Here is a 26,366-nt window from a genome sequence, read left to right as displayed (position 1 = left end):
GTTCGGGCTCTTCCTCCGTGCTGCAGGGATTTTGGGGGGGGGTGAGGGGGTCGTGTGTGACCCCCCCCAGCCTGTAGTGACCCCCCCCCAGCCTGTGGTGCCCCCCCCCGTGACGCCAATCCCCCACGTACGTGGCCGCGAGGGATTTTAGGATCTGCCGCTTCTTCCACGTGTTCTGCGCCCGCCGGCTGTAGTTGGCCTGATCCTGCCGCTCCTCCCGCTCCGACCTGCAGGCGAGGACCCCCCCCCCGCAAAATCAGGGGGGGGGCACACGCAGGGACACCCCAAAGCCCCCCACACACCCTAAAAATGTCCCCCCGCCCCCTCACCGGTACATGCAGGTCTTGCGCAGGGAGCACCAGCGGTTCAGCTCCTTGTCGTCAGCGGCCAGGATCTGGGGAGCAAAATGGGGGGGGTGTAAGGATCCTGGGGGGGGTGCAGACCCCGTGGGGGGGTCACGGGGTGCTGGGGGGGGGGCAGGGGTGTGTGCCCCCCCCCGGGGGCTCTACCTCGTCGGTGGTGAGGCCGAAGTCGCAGGGGACGACGTTGCGGTACTTGAAGCGGCAGGGCAGGTCCCCCACCAGGTCCTCGTAGTCCAGCCCATAATACTCGTCCAGGTACTGCTCAAAGGTGCCGGTGGCTGTGCCAAAATTTGGGGGGGGGGCTCAGTAACCCCCCCAGGGAGGGGATCGGGATCTCAAAGGGGGGGGGACCCCCACGTTACCGGGGTCGAAAGCCGGCTTCTCCCGCTCCACCGCTTCCCGAAAGCGCGTCCGGCGCCGCTTCTTGCCCAGCGCCGGCGCCTCCCTCTTCCTGGGGGGGGCCGGGGGGGCGGCGGGGTCGTAGTCAGCGTCCATCTTAAGGGGGGGGGGACAAAGGGGGGGGGTCAGGTTTCCCCCCCACCCCTCCCGGGTGTCACGGGGGTGGTGGGAAGACGCACCACGAAGTCGGGGTCTTCGCAGTGCGGCTCCCGGCGGCCGCTCCACGCGTCCCAGTTCCAGTCTGTGGGGGGGGGGGGGAACACGTTAGGGACTTTGGGGGGGCGGTGGTGGCCTCGGGGGGGGCGGCGGTGGCCTCGGGGCAGTGGCCTCGGCCCTACTCACCCTCTGGCCCTTCCTCGTCCTCCTCGTCCTCGAATTGCGGCTTCTCCTCCTCGCCGCAGCCGTAGTAGTTGTCCCCAAAAACCTCCTGGGGGGGGGGGGCACGGGGTGGGGGTCAGTGGGGATGGGGGGGGGCTCGGGGACAGGACAGGGGACAGGAGGGGGGCAGGACAGGGGGATGGGACAGGGAGGATCGCCACGAAGCCAGGCTGAGGACGAGGGGAGAGAGAAAGAACCCCAGCAGCAGGGATGGGGACGGGGACAGAGGGTTGGGGTGGGATGGGGACAACGAGGGGACAAGAACGGGGTCGGGACGGGATGGGGACAACGAGGGGACAAGAACGGGGTCAGAGGGACGGGACGGGGACAGGACAGGACAGGAGGAAAAGGGTTGCAGCAGGACGGGACGGGGCCGAACAGGATGGAGCCGATCCCAGTGGGGACGGCGCGAGGACAGAGGGGCGCGGGGACACGGGGTTGGGGACAGGCCGGGGACGGGCTGTGACAATGGGGGGGGGGTCGGGGACCCACGGCCATCATGCGGTCGTGCTGGGCCGGGTCGAAGTCCCCCTCGAGCTGGCTCTCGCAGAAGCCGACGGTGGCGTTGCCGGTGGCCTCGCGCAGCCGCGCCAGGCGGGCGGCGATCTCCTCCCGCTTCAGGTTCTTCAGCTGCTTCAGCTCCTCCCGCTTCCGCGCCTTCTCCTGGGGACAGACGGACGGGGACGGGGCGGGGGGGACACAGAGGGACAGGGAGGGGACAGACGGGTGAGGGACGGATGGACTGGGACCCCCCCCCCCCCGGCCAGCCCCCCTCATTTCGCACCGCTCACCTTCTTCTTCCTCTCCCGGACCTGCTCCCGCTTCTCCTTGCGGCGCTCGTCGCGGCGCCGCACCGAGGTGGCGATGCTCCGGGGGTACGTCTTCACCTGGGGGGGGGGGGGGGGCACCGTCAGCGTCCCCCCCGTCCCCGTTGTCCCTTTGTGTCCTCCCCCCCAAGGTTCCCCCTCCCCACCTGCTCGGCCCCCGGCTCCTCGAAGCGAAAGTTGTAGCGGCGCTCGAAGTCCTCCTGCCGGGCCAGGAAGAGCTCGCCCTCGTCCGAGGAATCGGCCACGCTCAGGCCGGGGGGGGCCCTGGGGGGGACACGGCGGTGAGGGGACAGCGGTGTCCCCGAGGGGAGGGGGGGGGGACGAGGGGGGTGTCCCCGCTCACCCCTCGCCGCCGTTCTCTTCGTCCTCCTCCTCCTCCTCCTCCTCCTCCTCGCGGTAGCCCTGGTTGAGGATGTAGTCCCGCAGGAAGCGCTCCCCGGGGTCCAGCGCCGGGTCGGTCCAGTAGCGCTGCAAGGGCACCTGCGGGGACACGGGGCGTGGGGACATGGGGACACGGGGACACGGGGCCTGGGGACATGGGGACGTGGGGACACAGGGCGTGGGGACATGGGGCCTGGGGACATGGGGACACAGGGCATGAGGACGTGGGGACACGGGGACAAGGGGCTTGAGGACACGGGGATGCAGTGCTATGAGGACTTGGGGACACAGGGCTTGGGGACATGGGGCTGCGAGGACATGGGGACATGGGGCTTGGGGACACAAGGACATGGGGACAAGGGGACATGGGGCTTGGGGACATGGAGCCACAGGGACAAAAGGCCTGGGGACATGGGTCCATGGGGCTTGGGGACACGGAGATGAAGTGCTTTGAGGACTTGGGGACATGGGGCTATGGGGACATGGGGCTTGGGGACACGAACGCGGGGCTATGGTGACACAGAGCTATGAAGACATGGGGACATAGGGCCATGGGGACATAGGGCCATGGGGACATAGGGCCATGGGGACGCGGGGACGGGGGACATGGGGACGGGGGACACGGGGACATCCCCAGCCCCTCACCAGGTCCCGCAGCGGCTCCCCCTCGGGGATGTCCCCTTGTCCCTTCAGCCAGCGGATGTAGTCCTCCTCCTCGCGGGCCTGGGGGGGGGACACAGAGGGGACACAGAGGTGACACAGAGGTGACACAGCGCCCCCCCCGTGCCCCCCCCATGTCCCCAACCCCCCCCACCCCTCACCTTCTCCTCCGCCGTCCGGTTGCGGCGCCGCAGCAGCGCCGAGCCCCCCTCCTCCTCCTCCTCCTCCTCCTCCTCGCTATCGGCCACGAAGGCTCGGAAGCTGGCGGGCGGGGGGGGGACACTCGGTCACGCCGCTGCCGTGCCCCCCCCCCAGGTCCCCGTGTGCCCCCCCTGTCCCCGTGTCCCCCCCCACCGTGTCCCCACCTCTCCTTCAGCTCCCGCTGCTCCTCCACGTAGCTCTTGGAGGCCGCCCTCTGAACCGGGGGGGGGGACAGAAACAGGGTCAGGGGGTGGAGGGGAGGCACAAACAGCGGTGCCCCCCCCCCTCAAAATGCCCCCCCCCCCCCCAAAAAACCACCCCCCCCAAAAAAAACACCCCCCCACCTTCTTCCTCGTGGCCTCTGCATCCTCCTCCTCCTCTTCCTCGTCCACGTATTTGCTGGGGGAAAAAGGAAGCAGGGGGGGGGGCTCATCCTTGCCCCCCCCCCAAAAATAAAGTGCCCCCCCCCCAAAAAAAAACCCGCCCCCCCCTCACCCCGTCCTGCTCCAGCACCACTTTCCGCTCGTAGTCCTTGAGGTACAGCGGCCGCGGCGCCCGCTCGCCCTCGCTCTCCGACGACGACGACGACTCTGGGGACAGCGGGGACGATGCGGGGGCAACCCCCGGGGGGGGGGTCACAGCCTCGGGGGGGGGTCACAGCACCCCGGGGGGGGGCACAGCACCCGGGGGGGGGGGACACACGACCCCCCCGGCCCCCCCCGTTACCTGGGTGGCTGTAGAAGGTGGCGTCCCGCTGGTAGATGCGGGGGTCCTTGGTCTTCAGCAGGGCCAGCGTGCGGTAGAAATCCCGCTCCAGGCGGGGGTCCAGGGGGCTGTGGGGGGGGATTGGGGGGGCACCGGGGGGTTGGGGGGGCACCGGGGGGGTCCCGGGGGGGTCCCCAAAGTGCCCCCCCCCCCCAACTCACCACCTCGTCCCCGCTGCTGTCCGAGTCGGACGTGGTGCTGGCGCCGGTGTCCCCATAGCGGTCCTGGACTGAAGGGGGGGGGGGGGGTTTGGTACTGGGGGGGGGCTCGTGTCCCCTAATCCCGGTATCCCCCTAATCCCGGTGTCCCCTAATCCTGGTGTTCCCCTAATCCTGGTCTCCCCCTAAATCCTGGTGTCCCCCTAAATCCCGGTATTCCCCTAATCCTGGTGTCCCCTAATCCCAGTCTCTCCTAGTCCTGGTGTCCCCCCAGTCCCTGTATCCCCCCCAATCCTCGGGTACCCCAATCCCGCTGTCCCCAATCCCAGTGTCCCCCCAGTCCAGGTCTCCCCCCAAATCCCAGTGTTCCCAATCCCAGTATCCCCCCTAGTCCCGGTGACTCCCCAGTCCTGGTATTCCCCCTAATCCCAGCATCCCCCCAGTCCCCATGTCCCATAATCCCAGTCTCTCCCAGTCCCAGTCTCCCCCCAATCCCGGTCTCCCCCCAATCCCAGTGTCTCCCCTAATCCCAATGTCCCCCCAGTCCCAATCTCCCCTAATTCCAGTGTCACCTAATCCCAGTATCCCCCTAGTCCTGGTGACCCCCCTAATCCCGGTCTCCCCCAGTCCCAGCACCCCCCCTAATCCTGGTATCCCCCCAACCCCATGTCCCATAATCTCGATCTCCCCTAATCCCAATGTCCCCCCCAATACCAGTCTCCCCCAGTCCCAGTCTCCCCTAATCCTGGTATTCCCCCAATTCTGCTCTCCCCCCTAATCCCGGTCTCCCCCTAATCCCGCTCTCCCCCCTAATCCCGGCCTCCCCCAACCCCGGTATCCCCCTAATCCCGGTCTCCCCCTAATCCCGCTCTCCCCCCTAATCCCGGCCTCCCCCAACCCCGGTATCCCCCTAATCCCGGTCTCCCCCTAATCCCGCTCTCCCCCCTAATCCCAGCCTCCCCCAACCCCGGTATCCCCCTAATCCCGGTCTCCCCCTAATCCCACTCTCCCCCCTAATCCCGGCCTCCCCCCACTCCCGGTAGCCCCGCCTCCCGGGATCCCGGTGGCCCCGCCCCCCCGTGACCACGCCCCCCCGGTGCCGGCGGCCCCGCCCCGCTCACGCCGCTGCAGCTCCTCGCGCCGCCGGTACCGCCCGTAGCGCTCGGCGAAGGCCGCGTTCACGCGCAGCCCCGGCCCCGCCATCGCCCCGCGCCGCTTCCGCCCCCCCGCTGTCACGTGACCCGCCCCGGCCCCGCCCCCGCCCTTAAAGCGGCAACTCCCCGAGGGTGGGCCCGCCCGCCGCGGGTTCAAGGCGAAGCCCCCCCCCCTCCCTCCCACCCCGATGGTTCCCTCCCCCCCCCCCCCCCCCCTCGCCGCGCTTCGGCCAATCGGCAAGCGGCTCCGGGAGGTGGGCTGCCGCTGATTGGCTGGAGGCGCGGGGGGGGGATTCAAAATGCGGCCGGGGCCCACGTGGGAGCTCCCCCCCATGAGGCTCTCCCCCCCCCCCCCCATGAGACCCCCCCCCATGAGACCCCCCCCCATGAGACCCCCCCCCATGAGACCCCCCCCCATGAGACCCCCCCCATGAGACCCCCCCATGAGACCCCCCCATGAGACCCCCCCATGAGATCCCCCCCTATGAGATCCCCCTGACCCCCCCCATGAGACCCCCTCCCCGTGAGAGCCCCCCCCCACAAGACCCCCCCGAAACTCCACCTCCTTGAGACCCCCCCCCCATGACACCCCCCACATGAGACCCCCCCCCCCCAGTGAGATCCCCCCGACCCCCCCACGTGAGACTCCCCCATGAGACCCCCCTCTCCGGGAGACCCCCCCAAAACTCCCCCCACTTGAGACCCCCACCAATGAGACCCCCCCGCTCCCCCCCACTTGAGGCTCCCCGTGAGGCCCCCCCATTTGAGACCCCCCCCATTGAAACCCCCTCATTGAGACCCCCCTTCCCATGATACCCACTTGAGACCCCCCCATGAGACCCCCTTCCTGTGAGACCCCCCCCATAACCCCTCTACTTGAGACCCCCCCACACTTGAGACCCCCCCCCCGAACCTGAACCTCCCCCCACTTGAGATCCCCCCCCCGTGCCCCCCCAAGAAAAGCACGGAGCCGGCCCCATCACAGCTCCCATCTTTATAGGGACAGAGGCAGAGCGGGGGGGTCCCCAAGGTTGGGGGGGGGGGTCCCCAAGGTGGGGGGGGGCAAAGGGGGGGGCGAGGTGTCTCTGTGGCGTGTGGGGGGGGGTCTCCGTGGGGAGAGTCCTTGGGGAGGGGGGGGCATGGCTGTGGCCCCCCCCTAGCTGGTGCGGAGCTGGTAGTCTGCGGGAGGGGGAGCAGCGGTGAGGGAGGGTCCCCAAAGTGTGGGGGGGGTCCCCAAAGTGTGGGGGGGTCCCAGGGCGGGGGGGGTCCCCAAGGTGGGGGGGTCCCGGGGGGGTCCCACTCACCCCCGCTCTGGGTGATGTAGCGCACCCAGGGCAGCGCCTGGTAGCCGCTCTTCTCGATGATCTTCATGTACCGCACCTGGTGGCACGGCGGTTGGGGATGCTGTGTGTGTGCCCCCCCCCCCCCAAAAAAAAGAGGACCCCGACACCCCCCCCAAAACCCAGGACACCCCCACGGGCCTTGTCCCCACTCCCCTGTCCCCAAAACATCACGGTCACCTCCCTGGGGCCACCTCAACCCCATGGCACCTCCGACGTGTCCCTCCCTCCCCGTCCCCGAATCCATTGGGGGGCGACCCTGAGGCCACCAACCCCCCCCCTCCAAAAAAAGAGGACCCCGACACCCCCCAAAAAACCAAGACACCCCCACAGGCCGTGTCCCCACTCCCCTGTCCCCAAACCATTGGGGTCACCTCCTTGGGGCCACCCCAACCCCACGGCCCCTCCAATGTGTCCCTCCCACCCCATCCCCGAATCCACTGGGGGGGACCCCGAGGCCACCAACCCCCCCCCCCCCCCCAGGCCCCGGTGGTCACCTGGATGCCCGAGACGGTGAAGTAGGGGATCTCGAAGCGGACGGCGATGGGCGGCCGCCCCTCGTCTTCCTCCTTCTCCACGCTGGGCAGCCCGAAGTGGGCGCGCATCAGGTGCTCCTTGCCCCCCTGCGCGGCACGGCGCGGCTGGGGACGGCGCGGGGACGACCCCGTGGGGACGGCGGGCACCCCGCTGCCGCCCCCGTCCCCCCACCCCCCCCACCCCGCCGGCGGCCTCACCGGGAAGGATTTGATGCTCCAGACGACGAGGTTCTTCTCGGGGAGGTACCTGGCCGAGCCCACGCTGGTCTTGAATTTGGGCGAGTCGGCGTCGCTGGGCACCGGCACCGCGATCTCCACGCCGTTGGCCACCGACTGCTTCTTGAACTGCGCCTTGGCCTTGAGGGGGGGACGGGGGACGGGACGCGGCGACGGGGTCAACGGGCGGCCTCGGTCCCCTCCGGGGTGCCGCCGGGGTGCCTCACCTTGACCATGATCTCGACGCGGCTGTGGGAGAACTTCTCGATGACCGACTCGATCCAGATGAGCGGCTTGGCGCGGGTGCCCAGGCGGTAGGACATGAGCTCGAAGTCGCCGTCGGGCGGCACGAAGGAGATGGTGCGGTCGCTGTCGAAGCGCGAGAGCCGCACGCACTGGTGGAACTTCACGTCCTCCAGCTCCACCGACTTGTTCTTGCCCCCTGCGGACGGGCGGCGCCGTGGGGGACGCGCACCGCGCCAGGGGACGGGGACGGCCCCCCCCCCGCCCCCCCCCCCGGCGGCCCCGCGCCCACCCCGGCGGCACTCACGTCCCGTCAGCTCGAAGAGGACGCGGTCGTTCAAGCCCAGGCGCAGCTCGGGCATCCCCGAGAGGAAAACCTTCAGCTTGATGGTGCCCACCACCTCGCTGAGCAGCACGCTGCCGCTGGCGCTCACCTGCGGGCACCGGACCCAGCGCTGGCCCCGGTCCCGCCACCACCACCAGTTGGGTTCCAGTCCCACCACCACTAGTGTGGCCTCAGTCCCACCACCACCACCAGTTGGGTTCCAGTCCCACCACCACCACCCATTTAGGCCCCAGTCCCACCACTACCACCACGAGTCCGACCCCAGTCCCACCACCACCACCAGTTGGGTTCCAGTCCCACCACCACCACCCATTTAGGCCCCAGTCCCACCACTACCACCACGAGTCCGACCCCAGTCCCACCACCACCACCAGTTGGGTTCCAGTCCCACCACCACCACCATTATGGCCCCAGTCCCACCACCACCACCAGTTGGGTTCCAGTCCCACCACCACCACCATTTAGGCCCCAGTCCCACCACTACCACCACCAGTCCAACCCCAGTCCCACCACCACCACCATTTAGGCCCCAGTCCCACCACCACCACCACCAGTCTGACCCCAGTCCCACCACCACCACCATTTAGGCCCCAGTCCCACCACCACCACCACCAGTCTGACCCCAGTCCCACCACCACCACCATTATGGCCCCAGTCCCACCACCACCACCAGCTGGGTTCCAGTCCCACCACCACCACCATTTAGGCCCCAGTCCCACCACTACCACCACGAGTCCGACCCCAGTCCCACCACCACCACCATTTAGGCCCCAGTCCCACCACTACCACCACCAGCCCGACCCCAGTCCCACCACTACCACCATTCTGGCCCCAGTCCCACCACCACCACCATTTAGGCCCCAGTCCCACCACCACCACCATTTAGGCCCCAGTCCCACCACTACCACCACCATTTAGGCCCCAGTCCCACCACTACCACCACCAGTCTGACCCCAGTCCCACCACCACCACCAGTCTGACCCCAGTCCCCCCCCCCCCCCCCCCAGTCTGACCCCAGTCCCACCACCACCACCATTATGGTCCCAGTCCCACCACCACCAGTCCGACCCCAGTCCCACTACCACCACCAGTTCGACCCAGTCGCTCCCCCCCCACACCAGTTTGACCCCAGTCCTCCCCCCGGCCCCACCGATTTGGCCCAGTTCCCCCCCCGACCATCTCCAGCCCCATCTCCAGCCCCAACCCCACCACCACGGGCCCCACCACCACCACCGCCCCTCACCGGCGGGCACCCAGCAGCAGACCCCGCCGCGTTGGGACCCCCCACCCCCCATTTTTTGGTGCCCCCCGTTTTGTAGGCTCCCCCCCCTCACCAGCAGGTTCATCGACTCGATCACGTCGATGAAGACCTCGTTCTTCTTGTACTTGATGCCTTCGGAGCGCCAGGACACGGCGTTGGTGACGGTGGTGGGCACGCGGGACTTGCCGGTGTCCAGCTTGTTGCCCTCCTGCGTGATGTACCTGAAGGATGGGGGTGATGGCGGGGGGGGGGGGGGGGGGTCCTGCCCCCCCCAACCCAAAGCCCCCCAGTCCCCCCGCCCCACTCACTCCTGGAGGATTTTGCTGTCGGTGGTCTGCGGGAAGCCGAAGTCCATCAGCTCATCCAGCAGCTCGTAGACGATGACGAAGTTGTCCCGGATGCTCTCCTCCTCCAGCTCCTTGAAGTACTCCGAGAAGACCTGGGGGGACACACACACAGGGGGGGGGCTCCCACCTTTGTCACCCCCCCCAGGAGGGTCCAGCCGGGGTCACCGACCCCCCCCAAAATCCCCCCCGGCCTCACCTCCACCACCTTGTAGAGGAAGGAGAAGACCAAGGAGGCGTTGGCGTTCTTCCTGGTGGTGGCCACCACTGGGGAGGGGGTTAAGGAAAGGCGCCGGGGTGGGGGGTGGGGGGGTCCCGGGGGTGGGGTGGGGGGGCAGGAAGGATACGGTAGAGGTTGGCGTGCTTGATCCAGAGGAAATGAACCTGGCCGCGGGTCAGCAGCGGGGCCAAAGCCCCCTCCTCCTCCTTCTGCAGCAGCAGCCCCATGAAGTGCTCGATCTCCCCCATGCTCACGTCCCCCTTGTAGTTGCGGCTGATGAGGGGCTGAGGGGGGGGGCAGCGAGGGGGGGGGGGTCAGCCAGGACCCCCCCACCTTCCTTTGCACACCCCTCGCCCACCCCGACCACCACCGCTTCTCCACGCGCGTGTCCCCAAGGATGGCGGTGACGGGGGGGGGGACCCGCCGTGACCTTGGCTGACCTTGAGGCCGGGGCCCATGGGGTGTTGTGGTCCTGGGGGGTGGGTGGGGAGCAGGGGGGGGTCCCAAAGGGGGGGGGTCTCACCTTCCCCTTGAGGTCCAGGATGAAGACGGCGGAGGCGGACATGGCCCCGGCTGCCGCTTCCTCCTTCCCCGTCACCTGCGCCAGGTGAGCGGCTGCGCCCATGGCCCGGTGGGGCCTTAAAGGGGACGGCTCCGGGGGGGGGGGGGGAGGACTCGGGGGGGGGGGGGGGGTCACAGCCCCCCAGCCCCATTCGTGGGGGGGCCCCAAGCTCGGCTTGGCCTTGTCCCGGGGGCTGCGGGTGGCTCCGTCCCCGCGTGGGGATGGGGGACGGGGAGGGGTGGGCGGCACGGATGGGGGGGGGGGGCCCCACATCGGACCCACAACCTGGGGGGGGTCATGGTTTAATTTTGGGGGGGGGGGGGGTTGAGCAGCCCCCCGGCACCCAGGACCCCCATGTGTGGGGCTGGAGGGGCTGGCAGCCCCTTCCTAGCTGGGACCCCCCCGTCCTGGCCTGGGGGGTGCATCTGTGCAGGCCCCCAACACCTGGGACCCCCCTTCCTGACCCTCAGGGGCTCCCCACAGCCCCCCCCCCTCCCCGGACCCCCCCCCCCGATCCAGGGGGGGCTCCCTGCAGCCCCCCAACACCCAGAACGCCCACCCTGACTGTGGAGGGCTCCCTGCAGCCCCCCCAAAAACCGAGACCCCCCACCCTGACCCTGGGGGGGCTCCCTGCAGCCCCCCAATCCCCAGGCCCCCCGCTCTGATCCTGGGGGGGGGGCTCCCTGAACCCACCCCCAGTCTCCAGGACCCCCAACCCACCCTGGGGGGGCTCCCTACAGCCCCCCAACACCCAGCCCCCCACCCTGATCCTGGGGGGGGCTCCCTGAACCCCCCCCAGTCTCCAGGACCCCCAACCCACCCTGGGGGGGCTCCCTGCAGCCCCCCAACACCCAGCCCCCCACCCTGATCCTGGGGGGGGGGGGGGGGCTCCCTGCAGCCCCCAACACCCAGCCCCCCCCAACTGTGTGGGGGGGCTCCCTGCAGCCCCCTCCCCCACCCTGGACCCCCCCCCCCCGATCCTTGGGGGGGGGCTCCCTGCATCCCCCCCCAACCCCCAGGACCCCCAACCCACCCCGGGGGGGGCTCCCCGCAGCCCCCCAACACCCGACCGTGCGCCCCCCCCCCCCCCCGCCCCAGCACCGAGCCCAACCGTGATGGGCATAAGGGGGGGGGGGGAGCGATTTTTTTGGGGGGGGGTCAGGGGGCGGGGCTAAGAGGAGGGGGCGGGGCCACGGGCGGGGGGCGGGGCCACGGTAACGGCGCCCCCCCCCCCCCTTCGGTTGCTCGGAGCCGCAGGCGCAACGCCCCGGGAGCGGCCGCAACGGCAGCGGCGGGGGGGGGGGAACCCGGAGCATCCCCGAGCCCCCGCCATGGGGGGGAGGAAGGACCCGGACGGCGCTTACGGTACCGGGGCGGCGAGGGGACCCCCGGGACCCTTGGGACCCCCGGGACCCCCCCCCTCGGTTGTCTCCGGGGGGGGGTCCCCACGGATTCCAATCCGTTATGGGGGTCCCCTCCCCGGCAGCGGCCTGCCTGGGGGTCCCCGGGGGGGGTGGGCTGCTGGGGGGGGGGGGGCGGGGGGCTGGGGACCACCAGGTTTTGGGGGTCACCAGGTTTTGGGGGTCACCGAGTTTTGGGGGTCACCAGGTTTTGGGGGTCACCGAGTTTTGGGAGCACCGAATTTGGGGTGGGGGGGGGGGCGGCACTGGGTTTTGTGACTGCCATGAGTGGGGGCTGCTGGGTTTGGGGAGCACTGAGGTTTGTTTTTGGGGGGGGGGGGTACGGCTACCACCGAGCGCGGGGGCCACCGGGTTTGGGGGCCACTGGATTTGGGGGCCACCAGGTTTGGGGACCACCAAGTTTGGGGACTGCTGGGTTTGGGGGGCACCAGCTTTGGGGAGCACTGAGTTTTGGGGGGGGGGGCGGGTACGGTCACCACCGAGTGTGGGGGGCACCCCGTTTGGGGACCACCCCGTTTGGAGGTTTCTGGGTTTCGGGACCGCTGGTTTGGGGGCTGCTGGATTTGGGGACCACCGAGTTTGCGGATTGTGAAGTTTTGGGACCACCAAGTTCGGGGGTCGCCGGGTTTGGCGAGCACCGAGTTTTGGGGGCTGCCGGTTTTGGGCCCCCCCCCCCCCCAGCTTTGGGGACCACCGAGTTTTGGGGGGGGCGAATCGTGCGCGGTGAGACGGGGACGGTCTCAGGGTGGGGCACCGCCGCTGGCACCCCGAGTGCCACCAACCGGACCTGGGCGCGCCGACGCGGTGCCACCGTCCTCTGACGCCGAACCGGGGGGTCCCGGCGTCCCCACGGGCCGGAGGGGGGGGGCACAACGGGGTCACGCGCCCCGGCCCCCTCCGTGCCCCTCTTTTGTTCCCGCGACGCATCCGGGGGTGCTGAGCCCCGCTCCCTGACATCACCGGCAGCCTATGAGCCGCGGGGACATCGCGGCGCCGCCGTCCCCAACCCTCCGCGGAGCCGCCCAGCGCCACGCTGATTTATTTATACCACCCCCCCTCCCCCCCCGCAATATTTATTTGTCCCCTAAATATTTATTCAGACCCCTAAATATAGCAAACCGCCGGGATGAAAACCAAAACCAAACCGCGCTGTGGTCACCGCGCCGCCCCGCCGGCGGGCGGAGGGTGGTGGCCGCCGTGGGCGGTGGGCGCCGGGGCGAGGATGAGGAGGGGACGAAGCAGCTGCGAGGCGAGGATGAGGAGGGGATGAAGCAGCTGCGCCTTTAACGGCGTGTTTTGCACCGCCGGCTGCGGTTCCTGGCAGACCGGCACGCCCAGGGCTGAGCGCGCAGGGGCTGTTTTGGGGCGAGCGGCGAAGGGATGGGGGACCAGGAGGAGGAGAACTACTACGGCAAGCACGGTAAGGGTTGGGGGGGAAGGCGTCGGGGTGGGGGGCGCGGGGTTCGCCCCCGACCCCGTGCCGGGGGACCCTCGGCGGCACCAAGGAGTGGGGCGCAGGAAGTTGCGGCGGCCGAGATAAGGCATGGCGCGAGCTCGGCCCCGCTTTGGTTCGCGGTGCTTCCTGCCTGCGAGGCGGCGGGGAGGGTTCGTTAACACCGAGGCCTTCGTTAGCGCGGCGGTTAATGGCTAACGAGGGCGGCCGGGTGGATCTGCTGTTTATGGGGCGGCGGCGCCGAGGGCACGGAGGGCGCCGTGCAAGGGTCGAGGCCCCCGAGTGGGTGTTTTGGGGCGCAGCGTCCCCAAAAAGGGCTGGGAGCTCCCTGGGATGTGGTGGGGTCGCTCCATGGGGGCGCAGCTCCCTGGGGACCCCGAAACCGATGGGTGTGGGGCTGCTCCGGGCACCCCAAAACCGATGTGCGTGGTGTGGGGCTGCTCCAAGCACCCCAAAAACGATGTGTGTGTTGTAGGGCTGCTGTGGGCACCCAAAACTGATATGTGCATGGTGTGAGGCTGTTCTGGGCACCCCGAAACCGGTGTGTGCAGCACGGGGTTGCTCCAAGCACCCCAAAACCAATACACGTGGTGCGGGGCTGCTCTGGGCACCCCAAAACCAAAGTGCATGGTGTGGGGCTGCTCCAAGCTCCCCAAAAGTGATGTGTGCAGCACGGGGCTGCTTCTAGCACCCCAAAACAGATGTGTTCCCTGCGTGGGGCTACTCCAGGCACCCCAAAAGTGCCCTGAATCAGATGTTTCCCCGATACCAGGCTGCTCTGAGTGCCCCCAAACTGGTGTGTCCTCTTATGGGGCTGCTCGCAGCCCCCCAGAGCTGACGCATCCCCTTGTGGGGCTGCTTCAAGCACCCCAAAACTGCTGTGTCCCAGCGTGGGGCTGCTCCAGGCACCCCAAAAGTGCCTTGAATCATACGTCTCCCCAGTAGCAGGCACTTCAGGCCCCCCCCAAACTGATGTTTCCTGGTCTGGGGCTGCTCTGGGCACCCCAAAATTGACTTGTCCTGGTACGGGGCTGCTCTGGGCACCCCAAAATTGACTTGTCCTGGTCTGGGGCTGCTCTGGGCACCCCAAAATTGACTTGTCCTGGTACGGGGCTGCTCCCAGCGCCCCAGGACTGCCTCGAAGCAGACGTGTCCCAGCTCCCGGCCGCTCCCACACTGGAACCGGCCTCGCTGGCTGAATTCCCACCCTAAAAATAACGAGGGGCGAAGGAGCGCGGCTTAACCACCGGGCTGCCGGGCAGGAGCGGGTGCAGGTTGCAGGAGCAGGGGAACGATTTCGGAGAGAGCTGTGGGGAAACTTGCTCTCCAAGGGGATAATTGTTTCCACGCCTGGAAAGCAGAGGCGCTGAAGGAGGGAAATGGCAGCTGAGATTATTTTCCTCCTGCTCCTGGTTCTCCCAGGCCTTTTGTTTAAAAGCTTTGGGGGGGGGGGGGGGTTGTTTGGGAATCGGGGCTCCCCGGTCTGCACAGGGACGGCTCCTGCTTTGCTCACGTCCGCGTTGGGTTTTGGTGCATCGTTGTCACAGGGAGGGGAGAACAAACCTAAAGGGTGGGCTGGAACTTTTCCAGCAGCAATGGGAACGGGGTGGGGGTGTCGTTTGGCTGTTCCCCCCCGCCTCGGCAGCCTGGTCTTGGTGGCAGCATCGCGTTCCCAAGGGCGCGGAGGTTTCGCTGCCTCCTTGGGGAGGCGGCGGGGAAGCGAAGGGAAAACTCCTCCTCCCCAGTGGTTTTTCCAACTGAGCCGGTTTGTTCTCCATCCCCGCAGGGACGCCGCAGAAATATGACCCGAAGTTCAAAGGTCCCATCTACGACAGGTAAGAGCAGCCCCCCCCGCGACCCCCTGGTGGGGCCGGCGGCCGTGCTCACGGCCCCGCTTCTCTTCCCGGCCGCAGGGGCTGCACCGATGTGGCCTGCTGCATCCTGCTGGTCCTCGCCATCGTGGGCTATGTCGTGGTGGGCATCGTGGGTACGTATGGTGCCAGGGGGGTCCGAGGGGCCGGGAGCTCCTCAGTACATATGGTCCCGGGGGGGTCCGAGGGGCCGGGAGCTCCTCGGAAAAAATAGAGCTGGGGATGGGGCCGGAGGTAACCGAACTGCCCCGTTTTGTCCCCACTGCCCAGCGTGGACGCACGGGGACCCGCGGAAGGTGATCTACCCCACGGACAGCCGCGGGCAGTTCTGCGGTCATCAGGGAACGGCCAACGAGTAGGTGCCCCCCCCCGGTCCTCCCTGCTCGTGTGCTGCTCGCTGGCGTCGCGACGCCCCCGGGGTGGCATTTTGAGCCGCTTTCTTTGCAGGGACAAGCCTTTCCTCTTCTACTTCGACATCGTGAAGTGTGCCAGCCCGCTGGTGCTGCTGGAGTTTCAGTGCCCGACCACACAGGTACTTCTGGATGCTCTACCGGTGCAGCTCCCCGGTGCTGGGCTTCTTTAAAAAAGAGAAAAATGCCAAAAATGAAGGGTTTTGCGGCATTCCTGGTGCACTTCCCCACCTCCTCCTCTCCTTGTTCCTAGATCTGCGTGAGCAAATGTCCGGACCGGTACATGACCTACCTGGGTGCCTACCTCGTGCCCGCCGACCTGCAATACTACCGGCAGTTCTGCGTGCCCGAATTCGGGGACCTGAGCAAGGTGCGTCGGGCTGCACCGAGCGGGGCTTCGTCCCATCTCAGCCCCAGAACTTCACCTCCCCCTTGCTGTCCCCATCCAGGCTCCCATCGAGGTGCTGAAGGACAAGGAGTGCCCGGCCATGCTCATCCCCAGCACCCCACGTATGTCTGGAGGTGGCTAACGAGCTGCCGTTAACTGATTAACAAACTGGGGCCCTGCTCATTGCGGCTGGGGAAGCGCCCGTGCTCGCTTTGTTTGGGCTTTTTGGGATCCGAGCTGCCCGTTGGGGATTTTGGGGGAGGTTTGGGTGGGTTTGGGAGTGCTGCTGGGGGTTCGTTTCAGCGGGATGCTGGATGGGAGCAGCACCATCCCTGGGGTCACCGGTGGGCGAGCGCGTTTGGGGGTGTCCCATGGGGCGGGGGGGGGGCATCTGTTGAGCCCCCTCTTTTGCAGTGGCTCGCCGCTGCCTCCCGGCCATCCAGGCCAAGAAGGGCGTCATCATGGTGGGGAACGAGACCACCTACGACGACGGGCGCGGGAGCCGCAGGAACGTCACCGAGCTGCTCGAGGGGGCCAAGTAGGTGCCGGCGAACACGGGAGCAGTGACGAGGCTGCTGCGTTATCGTCGCTTCGGGGGGGAGCAAACCATGAGGTTTTTGTCTGCACCGCCGCAGGCAGAGCGGACACCGACGCTCTCCCCTGCCTTTTGCTTTTATTTTATTATTGTTATTTTTTTTTCGCGTTCCAGAAAAGCAAACGTGGTCCTGGAGATGAGGCAGCTGGCCATGAAGATCTTTGAGGACTACACGGTCTCCTGGTACTGGATCATAATGTGAGCAGAGGCTGGCGCCCGTGCGGCACCTGCTCCCGAGGGGCAAAGCTCAGGAGTTCCCCCACCGTTTTCTGCCTTTTCCTGACTTTTGCATAATTTCCATTCAAACCTGACAGCAGAAGGGTGGCAGTGGGTGTAGAGGCTGAAGTAAAGCAGGTCCCGAAGGACCGAGCTGTCCCCTTCCCACACCACAGAGGCCCACAGGAGTGGGAAGTGGCACGGGGTTTTTTGGAGCGTGTTGGAGCAACTTCGCCCCCACCCCAGTCACCCTCTGTCACGGAGAGTTTCCATTTCTAAGGCTGCCTTCTTCCTCCCGCAGAGGCCTGGTGATCGCAATGGTGGCCAGCTTGATCTTCATCGTCCTGCTCCGCTTCCTGGCCGGGATCATGGTCTGGGTGATGATCGTGCTGGTGATCCTGGTGCTGGGCTACGGTGAGCGATGTCCTCGGCGGTCGGGAGCCTTCTCCGTGCTCTCCCTGTTTTCCTTTCCCTATCTTAAGCAGGGTTTGCGTGCAGAACCCCCCCAGGCAGAGTCCTTGGACCCAAATATCGGCGGGGTTGGGCAGCACCTCGCTCTCTGCTGTTGAGTGCCAGTACGACGATTTTCTGCTTTCCACCCCAGGAATCTTCCACTGTTACATGGAGTACGCCAAGCTGAAGGGGGAAGCTGGTTCCGATGTCTCCCTGACGGACCTTGGGTTTCAGACGGACCTGCGCGTCTACCTCCACCTGCGGCAGACGTGGCTGGCGTTCAGTGAGTCCCTGTCCTCCTGCGGACACGGAGAACGTGCTCGGGAAGGGAGAGCACAGAGACTTCGGGGCCTTCTTGGCCTCTTGGTGGCCCTCTCCAAAAAGCTGGGCTACGGAGGGTGGCTGTGCTTGATGCCACGGGATGGATGGAGCACGTGAAGGCCGTGCTGGACGTCCCTCGGGGATTGCTGGGCACCACGGTGGATTGGGAAGGCGAGGGTGGACGGTGCCCGTGCGCTGACGGGGCTCCCCTTCTCCCTTCCAGTGATCATCCTGTGCGTGGTGGAGGTGGTCATCATCCTGCTGCTCATCTTCCTCCGCAAGAGGATCCTCATCGCCATCGCGCTCATCAAGGAGGCCAGCAGGTACGGGCCACCGCGTCCCCGGGCGGAGGTGGCCGTGGTCACCCGTTGCGAAGGGAGGGGACAACGGGGTGTCCCCGTCTTCACGAGGACTTCCACGGGTTCTAACCGCCTTCCCCCGTCCTCGGCAGGGCTGTTGGCCACATCATGATGTCGCTGCTGTTTCCGCTGTGCACCTTCTTCCTGCTGTGCCTCTGCATCGCCTACTGGGCCAGCACGGCCGTGTATCCTTTCTCCTTCCTTTTCCTGCGCGTTGGCTCCAGGGGAAGGAAGCCGTGGAGACACTAAAGGTCCTCCAGGGTGCTGAACTCGTTCCAGAGTCAGGGATGCATCCGCTTGCAAAGCCGCCAGCTGCGGCCTCTGGGTTAAAAGAAACAAAACCCATCGTAGGGAAGCAGAAGATTGGCAAGAGCAAAGCTGCGTTGGGCGGGCTGAGGATCCAGGCTTGTGTTTTTGTGAAGTCGTGTCTCCTTAACTGCCGTGCTGCAGCTTCCTCTCCACCTCCAACGAGGCCGTCTATAAGGTGTTCAACGAGTCGGCGTGCCAGTTTTCTGGGCAGACCTGCAGCCCAGAGGTGAGGATGTCAAGAAATTCGTTCCAATGCTATGCTTTACCCGTGAAAGAAAAGATAGTTTCTTACACAAAAAATACTTTGGTGGTCATTCAAGCCTGTAGGCTCTTACAAGCGAAATTCCACACTTCTGAACTCATTTGCATCGTGCTGTTATTTTTCTTTAAGCTGTTTTATGCGCAAAGCTTGCTTTTTGATCTGAGCAAATGTACAAAACGTTGAGCAGGATCAAGTCTTCTGAAAGCCGGTGTGGCTTTGGGTTGACCACGAGATGTCGTCGGTCCGCCTCACGGTGCCTTAAAATTCTTCTGTCCCCCCCCAGAAATTCAACACGTCCAACGTCACCAAGCTGTGCCCCGACGCCCAGTGCCTCTTCGCGTTCTATGGGGGAGAGACGGCGTACCACAAGTACCTCATCATCCTCCAGTTCTTCAACGTCTTCATGTTCTTCTGGCTCGCCAACTTTGTGATCGCGCTGGGGCAGGTGACGCTGGCAGGCGCCTTCGCCTCGTACTACTGGGCCTTCAAGAAACCTGACGACATGCCCGCCTTCCCCCTCTTCTCCGCCTTCGGCCGCGCGCTCCGGTACGTCCCTTGAGGAGCACCGCGAGCTTCTCGGGGTTTTCCGCGTCTAACCGGAGCGGTTTTCCCAGGTACCACACCGGCTCGCTCGCCTTCGGGTCGCTGATCCTCGCCATCGTCCAAGTCATCAGGGTCACTCTGGAGTACCTGGACCACAGGCTGAAAGGTACCGAAACGGGGCTGGGAAATGAGTAGGTGGGCACGGCTGGTGTCTCTGCGGTACCAGAGCCCATGGGGGACGTCTCCCTCCTTGGAGATGCTCCCTTGAGGTGCTCCAGATGTCTGGAGGTGGTCAGGGGTTGGACCAGATGGACCCAGAGGCTGGGACAAGGACGTGGGCACCTTGAGGCTTGCAGAGGGCCTCTGGGTTCAGCTGCTCATCCTCCTGTCCCATGGTGTTCCTCCAGCTGCAGATAACAAGTTTGCCAAGTTCCTCTTGAGCTGCCTGAAGTGCTGCTTCTGGTGCCTGGAAAAATTTATCAAGTTCCTCAATAGAAACGCCTACATCATGGTAAGGGTCTGCCGGCGTTGGGCGCCCAAGGGGTCATGGCTATGGGGGGTATCGGCATACGCGGGGCTGTCTTTGGGAGGCTGTTGAGACCTGTGCCTCTCAATTTCATGGGAAAACGAAGCTTTTCAGCATTTTCTAGCTGTTTTGCTGGAAAGCCTCAATGTTCACTGTGTTGCCTCGTCTTTGGCACGAACCTTTTCAGAGAAACCAGGGTGGGGGGGGATTTGGCTTTTGGCCCAGTTCGGGTGCTGATGCTTGACCTGCCGGTGGAGGAAAAAACGCTTCCAGGTTTGGGATTTCTCCAGCCGGCTGAGAATTTCACTCAAGAGATGGGATGAATCGTGGCCTCTTCTCCGGGCCGAATCCTGCACAATGCTGTTCCTCACCTCTCTGCTTCCGTTTCTGTGACCCCTCCTAGATTGCAGTTTATGGCACCAACTTCTGCACCTCCGCCAGGAACGCCTTCTTCCTGCTGATGAGGAACATCATCAGGTGAGGTCCTGCTCGAAAGCCTGGCCTGAGGGCGAGTTCCCGGTGTCCAAGCCCCTCCTGCTGTCAAAGAGGCAGCCAAATGTCCGCTGGGAGCAGGCGCTCACCTCTCTCTCATTCCCAGGGTGGCCGTCTTAGATAAAGTCACCGATTTCCTCTTCTTCCTCGGCAAACTCCTCATCGTGGGCAGCGTTGGTAAGTGTTGGCCAACCTAAGCTTCTCCTTGGGGCATTTGCTGCACCCGGAGCCTTCCCAAAGCCTGTTTTTTGGGAAGGGGAGCCTTCCCCAAGCCCCCTCGTTCTGCCCAGGGTCCTGCAGCCGTTTGTGTGACTTTTTTGTTTTCCAGGAATCCTCGCCTTCTTTTTCTTCACCCAGCGCATCAAGCTGGTCCAAGACACAGCGCCGCCCCTGAATTACTACTGGGTTCCTATTCTGGTGAGCTGCTTTCTGCTCTGCTGGGGAATTTAGATGTGACCAAACGAAATCCGTAGCAAGAATGCCTTAAAAATGCTGCTCCGCTGGCTGTCTCTGCAGAGCTGCTTTGTGCAGGCTTATTTTCCATCGCCACTGAAATGAGCCTTTGTTTCGGCTGCTGGCTAGGAGGCGTCTTGCCATCCGGGCTGGCTCCGTCCACCCTTGCTGCAGACGCCTTTTGTTCCCTGTTCCTTTCTGTTCCCCCTCCCCCCAGGGAATTTGGGATTCTCTCCTCCTTGCCAGGTTCCACCTAACCGCAGTGTTTCTCTTTCAGACGGTGATCGTGGGCTCCTACCTCATTGCCCACGGGTTCTTCAGCGTCTATGGCATGTGCGTGGACACCCTCTTCCTCTGCTTCTGTAAGTGTCCTCCTCCCGCTGGGCAGCAGAACCTCCCTCCGCCCCAGAGCCATCTGGACCCCGGGGTTTGCTCCCCTGGCCTCTCCGTAGGGTTTTCTCCCACTCTTTCCTTCCCCACCTTCCACCTGCCTTCCTACCAGCCTCTACTCTCCCCTCTACCTGGAAGCCCACAGCCTGTCTCTGGGTCTCTCTCTGTTTCGGTGCTTTGGTTTTGGGGGAACCTAACTGCTACTAACTTCAATTTTCCTTTTTTTTTCCCCTTTTGTTTTGCTTCCTTCCCTTCCTCGTGTCTCTCCTCGCTCTTCTCCTCCTCTCACCTCTGCTCTGCCCTTCCCTGGCCTCTCCCGCTGTTTTGTTCCCCTCTCCCCATCCCGGCTGCTTCTTCCTGGGGTTGTGAAAAGGTGAAGATCTGGAGAGGAACGATGGATCTCCCGAGAGGCCTTACTACATGTCCCCCGAGCTGAGTGCCATCCTGCTGAAGGGGACCCTAGAGCCTTCCAAAAGCGCCGATAGCCAAGGCTAGGGCTGGCCCCGGGGTGGCTGCGTGGCCCCAGCAGCCTTCTCCTGCGGCCGCGGTTGGTGCAGAGCTCCCAGCTGGATGTCCTCCAGGTCCTCCCGGCCGGAGGGGTGCTGGCTTCTCCCTGCTGTACCGACCCCACCTCCCCGCCCAATAATGAATACTCGTGTGTGGAAGGAACAAATCTGGAGTTAATCTGGGCTCCTGCACAGCCGGGCACGTGTGGCCAGGAGCTGTTGAGCCACGCGTGCCCGGTGCCGGTGTGCGGCCGGGTTCGCTCCCGGGGTGGTGGAAAACCGGTGCCCCCGCTCCTCGCCCTGTGCCAAGCGGGTCAGCGCACCCGAGGATCCCCGTGCGCGGTGGCGGACGTTTCGCTTTCAGTTCCTGCAGAGTGTCGGGTGTGAGGCAGAGCACGCCCTTCTCCTGGGTGAACCCCCCCCGCTGTTGTTGTAGGGAGGTTAAAAGGAGCAGCTGGCGGTGGTTGCAAACTGCTGAGGCTTTTACTCGCAGCCTCCTGCGTTTAACAAAGATTTTTGGGTCCTCCTGCTGGTGGCGCAGAGGTTGAGCCCCTACGTAGAGGCTTGCCCGGTGCTGTACGAGCTCTGCTTGCTCCAGAGCTGCTTTGGTCGGTGGTTTGGCTGCTCTGTGGGTGGAGGAGCTGCAGGACCACGATGGCTTCGTGGCGGCTGGGTCCTCTCCTTGTTTTCTCTTGATGCCCCAAGGGTGAGCAAGGCTTAAGGAACGCCGTCCGTGGCGACTCACCCTGCGCGCCATCCCGCAGCTCGCGGTACAAACCCCGAGCAGACGGAGCGCCACCTCCAGCAGGACAAAGGCGCAGTGTCGATGCTTGGATTCCCATCCCGGCGTCGTCCCTTACAAAACGTCCCAGAGCTCTCTTTGCTCAGCTCTGACGCTGGTGCTTTGCGGTTTGTTTTTTTCTGTTGTTGTGGTTGTGACTTTCTCGCTGGAGCAGCTGTTGGGCGCCGAGGCCAACCGGTGCGTTCAGTGCTGGGAGTGCACCTAATTACCGCGTGCGCGTCGCGTGTTGGCGAGGGCATTGTGTGCTGGGCGAGCAACGCTGAGCAAAATCCCTTTGTACTCGTGGCCGGAGCAATTCGGGACGCAGAAGGAGCAAAAATCACTTTGTGCTTGTGGCCCAAGCAATTCAGGACACAGGAGGAGCAGGGAGGGAGGTGGAGGCAGCACTCCGGGGTGACCTCTCCTCGCAGCTCCTTCCTGCAGCGCTGTTAAACTTTCCCAAGGGAAAAAAAAAAAAAATAATTGCCAAACCTTTACTTTCTTCCACGTAACAATCAGGAAGTTCTCAGAGCACAACACTCCCTTTAAAACAAGGAGCGGCTGTGACGTTTCGCACGCCCGGGAGCCTTTGGGTGCAGCAGAGGGAAAATCCCCTCTCCCCACGATGAGCTGAAAGCCCTTTATTTCCACGGGAGCGCCCCAAAGGAATGTTCCTTAGCCGGGTGGCACAGCGCTCCTCTGCCGTCTCGCTGCCTTTAAGCTCCGTGCCGCGGCCGTGCCAACCCCTGTCTGTGGCCCCCGCTGCTGCGCGGGGGGGTTTCTCGTTGCAGTGGAAGACCTGGAGCGAAACGACGGCTCGGCCGAGAAGCCGTACTTCATGTCTCCTGACCTGAAGAAGCTGCTGAAGAAGACGAACAAGGGCCAGCCGGAGGCGTAGAGCCCGCCGCGCCCTCCCCGCTCCTCCGTTTTTTCCCTTCCCGCGCCGGGAGCAAGGTTGCGGGGTTGCACCCGGCGCTCAGCACTGCTTGTCCCAGGAGAAAATGCTGTCTCGATGCACCCAAACCACCAGCAAGGCTCTGCGCAGAGCAGCGGGGAAGGGCTCATTTCAGCGAGGACTGGGTGATGGTTAACGATCCGGCGTTAATTGCCGGGGCTGTATAACTCAGCACGGCTCAGCCCCTGCCCATCCCACCTTGGGATGTTTCTGGCCAGGACCTGCTGGCGCTGATAAAAGCAGCGTGGGACCGGCTCTGGCACGAGCACAGGGCAAAGTCCGGTCTTCAGGGGGCATTGAGCCAACAGCAAAGTGAATTTTAAAGTAAATGAGAAATCCGACAACGCCGTCATGTTCAGGGCAGCCGCGCTCGGCTGCCTCGTAGCGCCTGGGCAAACCCAGGCGTTGCAGTGACCGCCGAGCCGAGCAGCTGCCCTGGTGGTGGCTTTCGGCAGCTCTCTGGCTTGCTGCTGATTTGCAGCCCCCCCCCCCCAAAAAAAAAAATATTTGGTTGAAATTGTTGGTTCCCACCTGGAGAGCCAGGAACGTGCAGAAACAGCCTTGCTTCTCTTGCTGTCTTTCGAAGACTCTTTAGGGTTCTGCTTTTGGGGTTTTGGTGGGTGCAGGTTAGAGAAGTAATCACTTTATGAATGAGCTCGTTATTGCTCTTATAACCGTGTGTGACGGTGGAAGGAAATCCCGGGTGGAAGGTGCCCAGCTACCCGAGGGGGCCGTGAACTGGCACAGATGGGCGTACTCTGTGCAGTTATTTCATCGTGCTGAAAGGGCTGACAGCTTCCACCCCGTCCTCTGAACAAATCCTGCGTTATGTTTTCCAAAATGTGGCAGCAAAGTGTCCCTGACACGCCAACAAAATTAGCTAGCGGTGCTTTGCCGGTGTGATGACCTAGGAAGACCCCCCCCACCTGTGGGCATGGTAAAGGAGTAGTGTGTGTGTGTATATATATACATATATATCTTTTTTTTTTTTTTTAGGTTTACATTAGGTAATTTTAAGCAAACCAAATGCCAAACAGGTTGCCTTATGTCCTGAGACGCCACGGGGCTTTCTGGACTTTTAGCTAGCTGCTTTTTCTGATAGGAAGATGCAGACCTCTAGCAACTTCCATCAGAAAAACAAGGGAGATTTTTTGAGAAATAGATTGAAGGAGGTTAAATATCGCTGCCTCAGAGCATTAAAACGTAAATAAAATACCGACGCTTCCTTTGGGCAGATCACGGGAGCTACACAGCCCTGCTGTTGTGAACGGGGAACCGCAGGAGCCACGTGTGCCAGTTTCAAGGAGGCTTTGCCCAGGTGTGGTCACCTCCACGGATTTTACCTGATTGCGCTTTATTCTGCTTTAAAATAAATCCGCCGAGGTGTGAAGTGGAGAACTTGAGCAGCTCCCGAAGCACAGGGCGGGCAGCAGGAGGTTTGTGGGGCTGCAGGCACCTCCTTCTCTTAAAGATTGCAAAACTTCTTTATTACGAGGGTTTAAATTTGGTTAGCCACGCGTAACTGTAACTCGTGCTCAAGGGTATATTCTGCTTCTTTTATACGTATTTCTCAGTAACCTTTAGATCCCTGTAGTATTTTTGTAAGACACAAGAGATGTTTTCTATTTGCACTATTAACTGCTTTGGGGGGTTCTGTGTTTTGGTTTTAGCCGTTTCCCGGTGGTTTCAGTTCTCCAGCCGTTGCTGCGATCCCTTCCAGTACTGCTTTAGGGACAGGTGTTGAAACAGTCGTGTGCTGAGGTGATGCTAACTCGGGGGCAAAGCTTTTAAAAAATAAAAAAATAAAAAATAAGGCATTAAAGAGGAGAATCGTCCTCTCAGTTCAGGATAGGCGGTCAGTAGGTAAGTGGGAGCAATCGTAGGAATGTGTTAATTTTACAGCTGCAGTAGCAGCCATGAGAAAATACTTTCTGGGGCATGATTCTGGTCCTGAATTATTATTTTTTTCCCCTTTCCTCTGGCATCCTTGCCTAGGTTTTGAGTTGTGATTTTTTTTTTTTTTCTTTCTGTTTGAAGTTTATGTATAGAGGGCAAATTCACTGCTTGCTCCCAGACGTCAGCTGTTAACTTTTCATGCTTTGGTTGTGGAAATGCTGTCCAAGGTAACAGGACCATCAGTAACCGACGTCTATGTGCATCAACATACACCACCGCTTGCTAGGTCCGAAAGTACGAAGGTTGAAAAAGGACCGTTAATGTAGCAAAAGGTGCCCTTCGCTTGGGACATGGGGCTGGCTCTGCTGTGTTGTGTAAACTTGGGATTGAAGGGGCAGAATTAGGGGATCCTATTTATTTCCTGCTGAGGAAATGGCATTCACGCCACAGCAGGGTTTTGGCATCCAGAAAGGCTTCGCTCGACGACTTCCACTGTTTGTTTCTGCGAGCGCGGGCTGATGCCTGCGCCTGGGAGCGCACCTCCTCTGCCTAAGCCCTGTATTTAAAAACATCTTTCCCCTTTAGGAATAATTGCGCTCTTCTCTGTCTTGCGAGATGCTCCTTTTGCCCCCGTGATCCCCGCGTGCTCCGTGTTATTCCCCGAATCATCCCCGGGCCCTGCTTAAAAGCTGCAGGGCTGATGTTCTACACTCCCCTTCCTTTGAAATGTGTTTCTGCGAGGCATTGAGCGCAGCTGCTGTGCACCGGGGCCCCTCTGCAAGCACACACCTCCAGCTGGAACGTACGCGCGCGTTTCCGATGTCGCATGCGGCGGTGGCGTCGACGTCAGCTTTCCGACCAGAAATAAAGTGCCTACTTGGACCTCACCACTTCCAGCACGCGGCTCATTTGGGGCTCTGACGTGACGGCAAAAACTTCGTCGTGTTCTCTGCGGCGACTCAGAGAGGGGTGGAGGGTGGAAGGGACCGCTGGGGACCCCCCGCGTCCAGCCCCTTGCTCAGTCGGGCCTCTGCTCTGAAACGGTGCGATCGGCCCATTCGCCTCACTCCAATTCTGTAAAACTTCCAGCTTTTCGGAGAGGCGAAGCCTGGGCCTTTTTCTGGAAAGAGGCCTGGCAAAACCCCGGGTGAGGGGAAAGCAGGAAACACGCGCGGCCTCGCCGAAGCTGGGAGCCGCGTCGGTGGGGATGCTCCCGCTGGACCAAGCCGTTAACACCAAGCGCCAGCTTCCCTCGAGTGCCTCGGACAGGTTGTGCGGGGCACGGGGCCCTGAGCTGGTCGGGCAGGCCGCAAAAAAAGGGGTTTTGGGTGTGAGCGATCACGCCGCGTGATCGGCCAGGTACGTTTACGCCGTGAACAGGCAGCAGTCTCCTGAGCATGAGCTCCCCTCCAG

General features: G+C 63.8%; 3 protein-coding genes across 7 annotated transcripts in view; 1 reads left to right on the top strand and 2 right to left on the bottom strand.

Moving 5' to 3' along the window:
• Positions 1-5,381, bottom strand: part of KRI1 (KRI1 homolog) — a 66,348-nt gene extending 60,967 nt beyond the window's left edge. Inside the window, exons 1-19 of the mRNA XM_083815132.1 lie at positions 5,253-5,381; positions 4,135-4,202; positions 3,935-4,040; positions 3,706-3,798; positions 3,553-3,608; positions 3,373-3,422; positions 3,169-3,268; positions 2,993-3,070; positions 2,310-2,446; positions 2,113-2,230; positions 1,931-2,026; positions 1,632-1,802; positions 1,104-1,188; positions 941-1,002; positions 725-857; positions 510-640; positions 330-394; positions 132-227; positions 2-20 (exon numbers count right to left, since the gene is read on the bottom strand). Coding sequence (XP_083671258.1) covers positions 2-20; positions 132-227; positions 330-394; positions 510-640; positions 725-857; positions 941-1,002; positions 1,104-1,188; positions 1,632-1,802; positions 1,931-2,026; positions 2,113-2,230; positions 2,310-2,446; positions 2,993-3,070; positions 3,169-3,268; positions 3,373-3,422; positions 3,553-3,608; positions 3,706-3,798; positions 3,935-4,040; positions 4,135-4,202; positions 5,253-5,334 — 1,746 coding nt within the window. The 5' untranslated portion in view covers positions 5,335-5,381. The remainder of the gene's footprint in view (position 1; positions 21-131; positions 228-329; positions 395-509; positions 641-724; positions 858-940; positions 1,003-1,103; positions 1,189-1,631; positions 1,803-1,930; positions 2,027-2,112; positions 2,231-2,309; positions 2,447-2,992; positions 3,071-3,168; positions 3,269-3,372; positions 3,423-3,552; positions 3,609-3,705; positions 3,799-3,934; positions 4,041-4,134; positions 4,203-5,252) is intronic.
• Positions 5,382-6,264: 883 nt separating this feature from the next.
• Positions 6,265-12,722, bottom strand: AP1M2 (adaptor related protein complex 1 subunit mu 2). 2 transcript variants are annotated; one of them, XM_083815128.1, is made up of 11 exons: positions 12,562-12,722; positions 9,919-10,075; positions 9,771-9,838; positions 9,536-9,666; positions 9,301-9,448; positions 7,928-8,054; positions 7,605-7,819; positions 7,360-7,518; positions 7,123-7,248; positions 6,590-6,665; positions 6,265-6,464 (listed from the first exon to the last, which is right to left on the bottom strand). In XM_083815128.1, exons 2-11 carry the CDS (start codon positions 10,037-10,039, stop codon positions 6,442-6,444), a joined length of 1,194 nt encoding a protein of 397 aa, XP_083671254.1. In that variant the 5' UTR covers positions 10,040-10,075; positions 12,562-12,722; the 3' UTR covers positions 6,265-6,441. The 2 variants fall into 2 exon arrangements, with proteins under 2 accessions (XP_083671254.1, XP_083671253.1); XM_083815127.1 differs by lacking the exon at positions 12,562-12,722 and adding an exon at positions 10,315-10,452.
• Positions 11,568-25,840, top strand: SLC44A2 (solute carrier family 44 member 2 (CTL2 blood group)). 4 transcript variants are annotated; one of them, XM_083815126.1, is made up of 22 exons: positions 11,568-11,718; positions 15,014-15,062; positions 15,141-15,214; positions 15,369-15,453; positions 15,546-15,630; positions 15,762-15,878; positions 15,958-16,018; positions 16,311-16,434; positions 16,606-16,689; positions 17,009-17,121; positions 17,312-17,443; positions 17,705-17,804; positions 17,933-18,025; positions 18,291-18,375; positions 18,695-18,957; positions 19,026-19,120; positions 19,362-19,465; positions 19,884-19,957; positions 20,079-20,149; positions 20,301-20,389; positions 20,703-20,787; positions 22,894-25,840. In XM_083815126.1, the coding sequence occupies exons 1-22, from the start codon at positions 11,685-11,687 to the stop codon at positions 22,998-23,000; spliced, it is 2,124 nt and encodes a 707-aa protein (XP_083671252.1). In that variant the 5' UTR covers positions 11,568-11,684; the 3' UTR covers positions 23,001-25,840. The 4 variants fall into 4 exon arrangements, with proteins under 4 accessions (XP_083671252.1, XP_083671250.1, XP_083671251.1 ...); XM_083815124.1 differs by having other exon boundaries at positions 11,585-11,718; positions 21,189-25,840; XM_083815125.1 differs by lacking the exon at positions 11,568-11,718 and adding an exon at positions 12,993-13,194.
• Positions 25,841-26,366: the final 526 nt, after the last annotated feature.

Source organism: Anser anser (assembly GCF_964211835.1).
Source record: "Anser anser genome assembly, chromosome: 35".
NCBI classification, from domain to species: domain Eukaryota; kingdom Metazoa; phylum Chordata; class Aves; order Anseriformes; family Anatidae; genus Anser; species Anser anser.
The sequence above is the reverse complement of the archived record's forward strand: the minus strand, read 5'-3'. Positions and strand labels throughout refer to the sequence as shown.

Bases quoted from the DNA above. Each gene is read 5' to 3' on its own strand.
- AP1M2 (XM_083815127.1), bottom strand. From the start codon at position 10,416: ATGGGCGCAGCCGCTCACCTGGCGCAGGTGACGGGGAAGGAGGAAGCG. The intron at 8,055-9,300 runs GTGAGGGGGGGG...CGGTGCCCGCAG, and splicing joins TCGAGTCGATGAACCTGCTG to GTGAGCGCCAGCGGCAGCGT. The intron at 6,465-6,589 runs GTGAGTGGGACC...CCCCTCCCGCAG, and splicing joins CTACATCACCCAGAGCGGGG to ACTACCAGCTCCGCACCAGC.
- SLC44A2 (XM_083815123.1), top strand. From the start codon at position 13,155: ATGGGGGACCAGGAGGAGGAGAACTACTACGGCAAGCACG. The intron at 16,435-16,605 runs GTAGGTGCCGGC...TTCGCGTTCCAG, and splicing joins GAGCTGCTCGAGGGGGCCAA to AAAAGCAAACGTGGTCCTGG. The intron at 19,466-19,883 runs GTAAGGGTCTGC...GACCCCTCCTAG, and splicing joins ATAGAAACGCCTACATCATG to ATTGCAGTTTATGGCACCAA.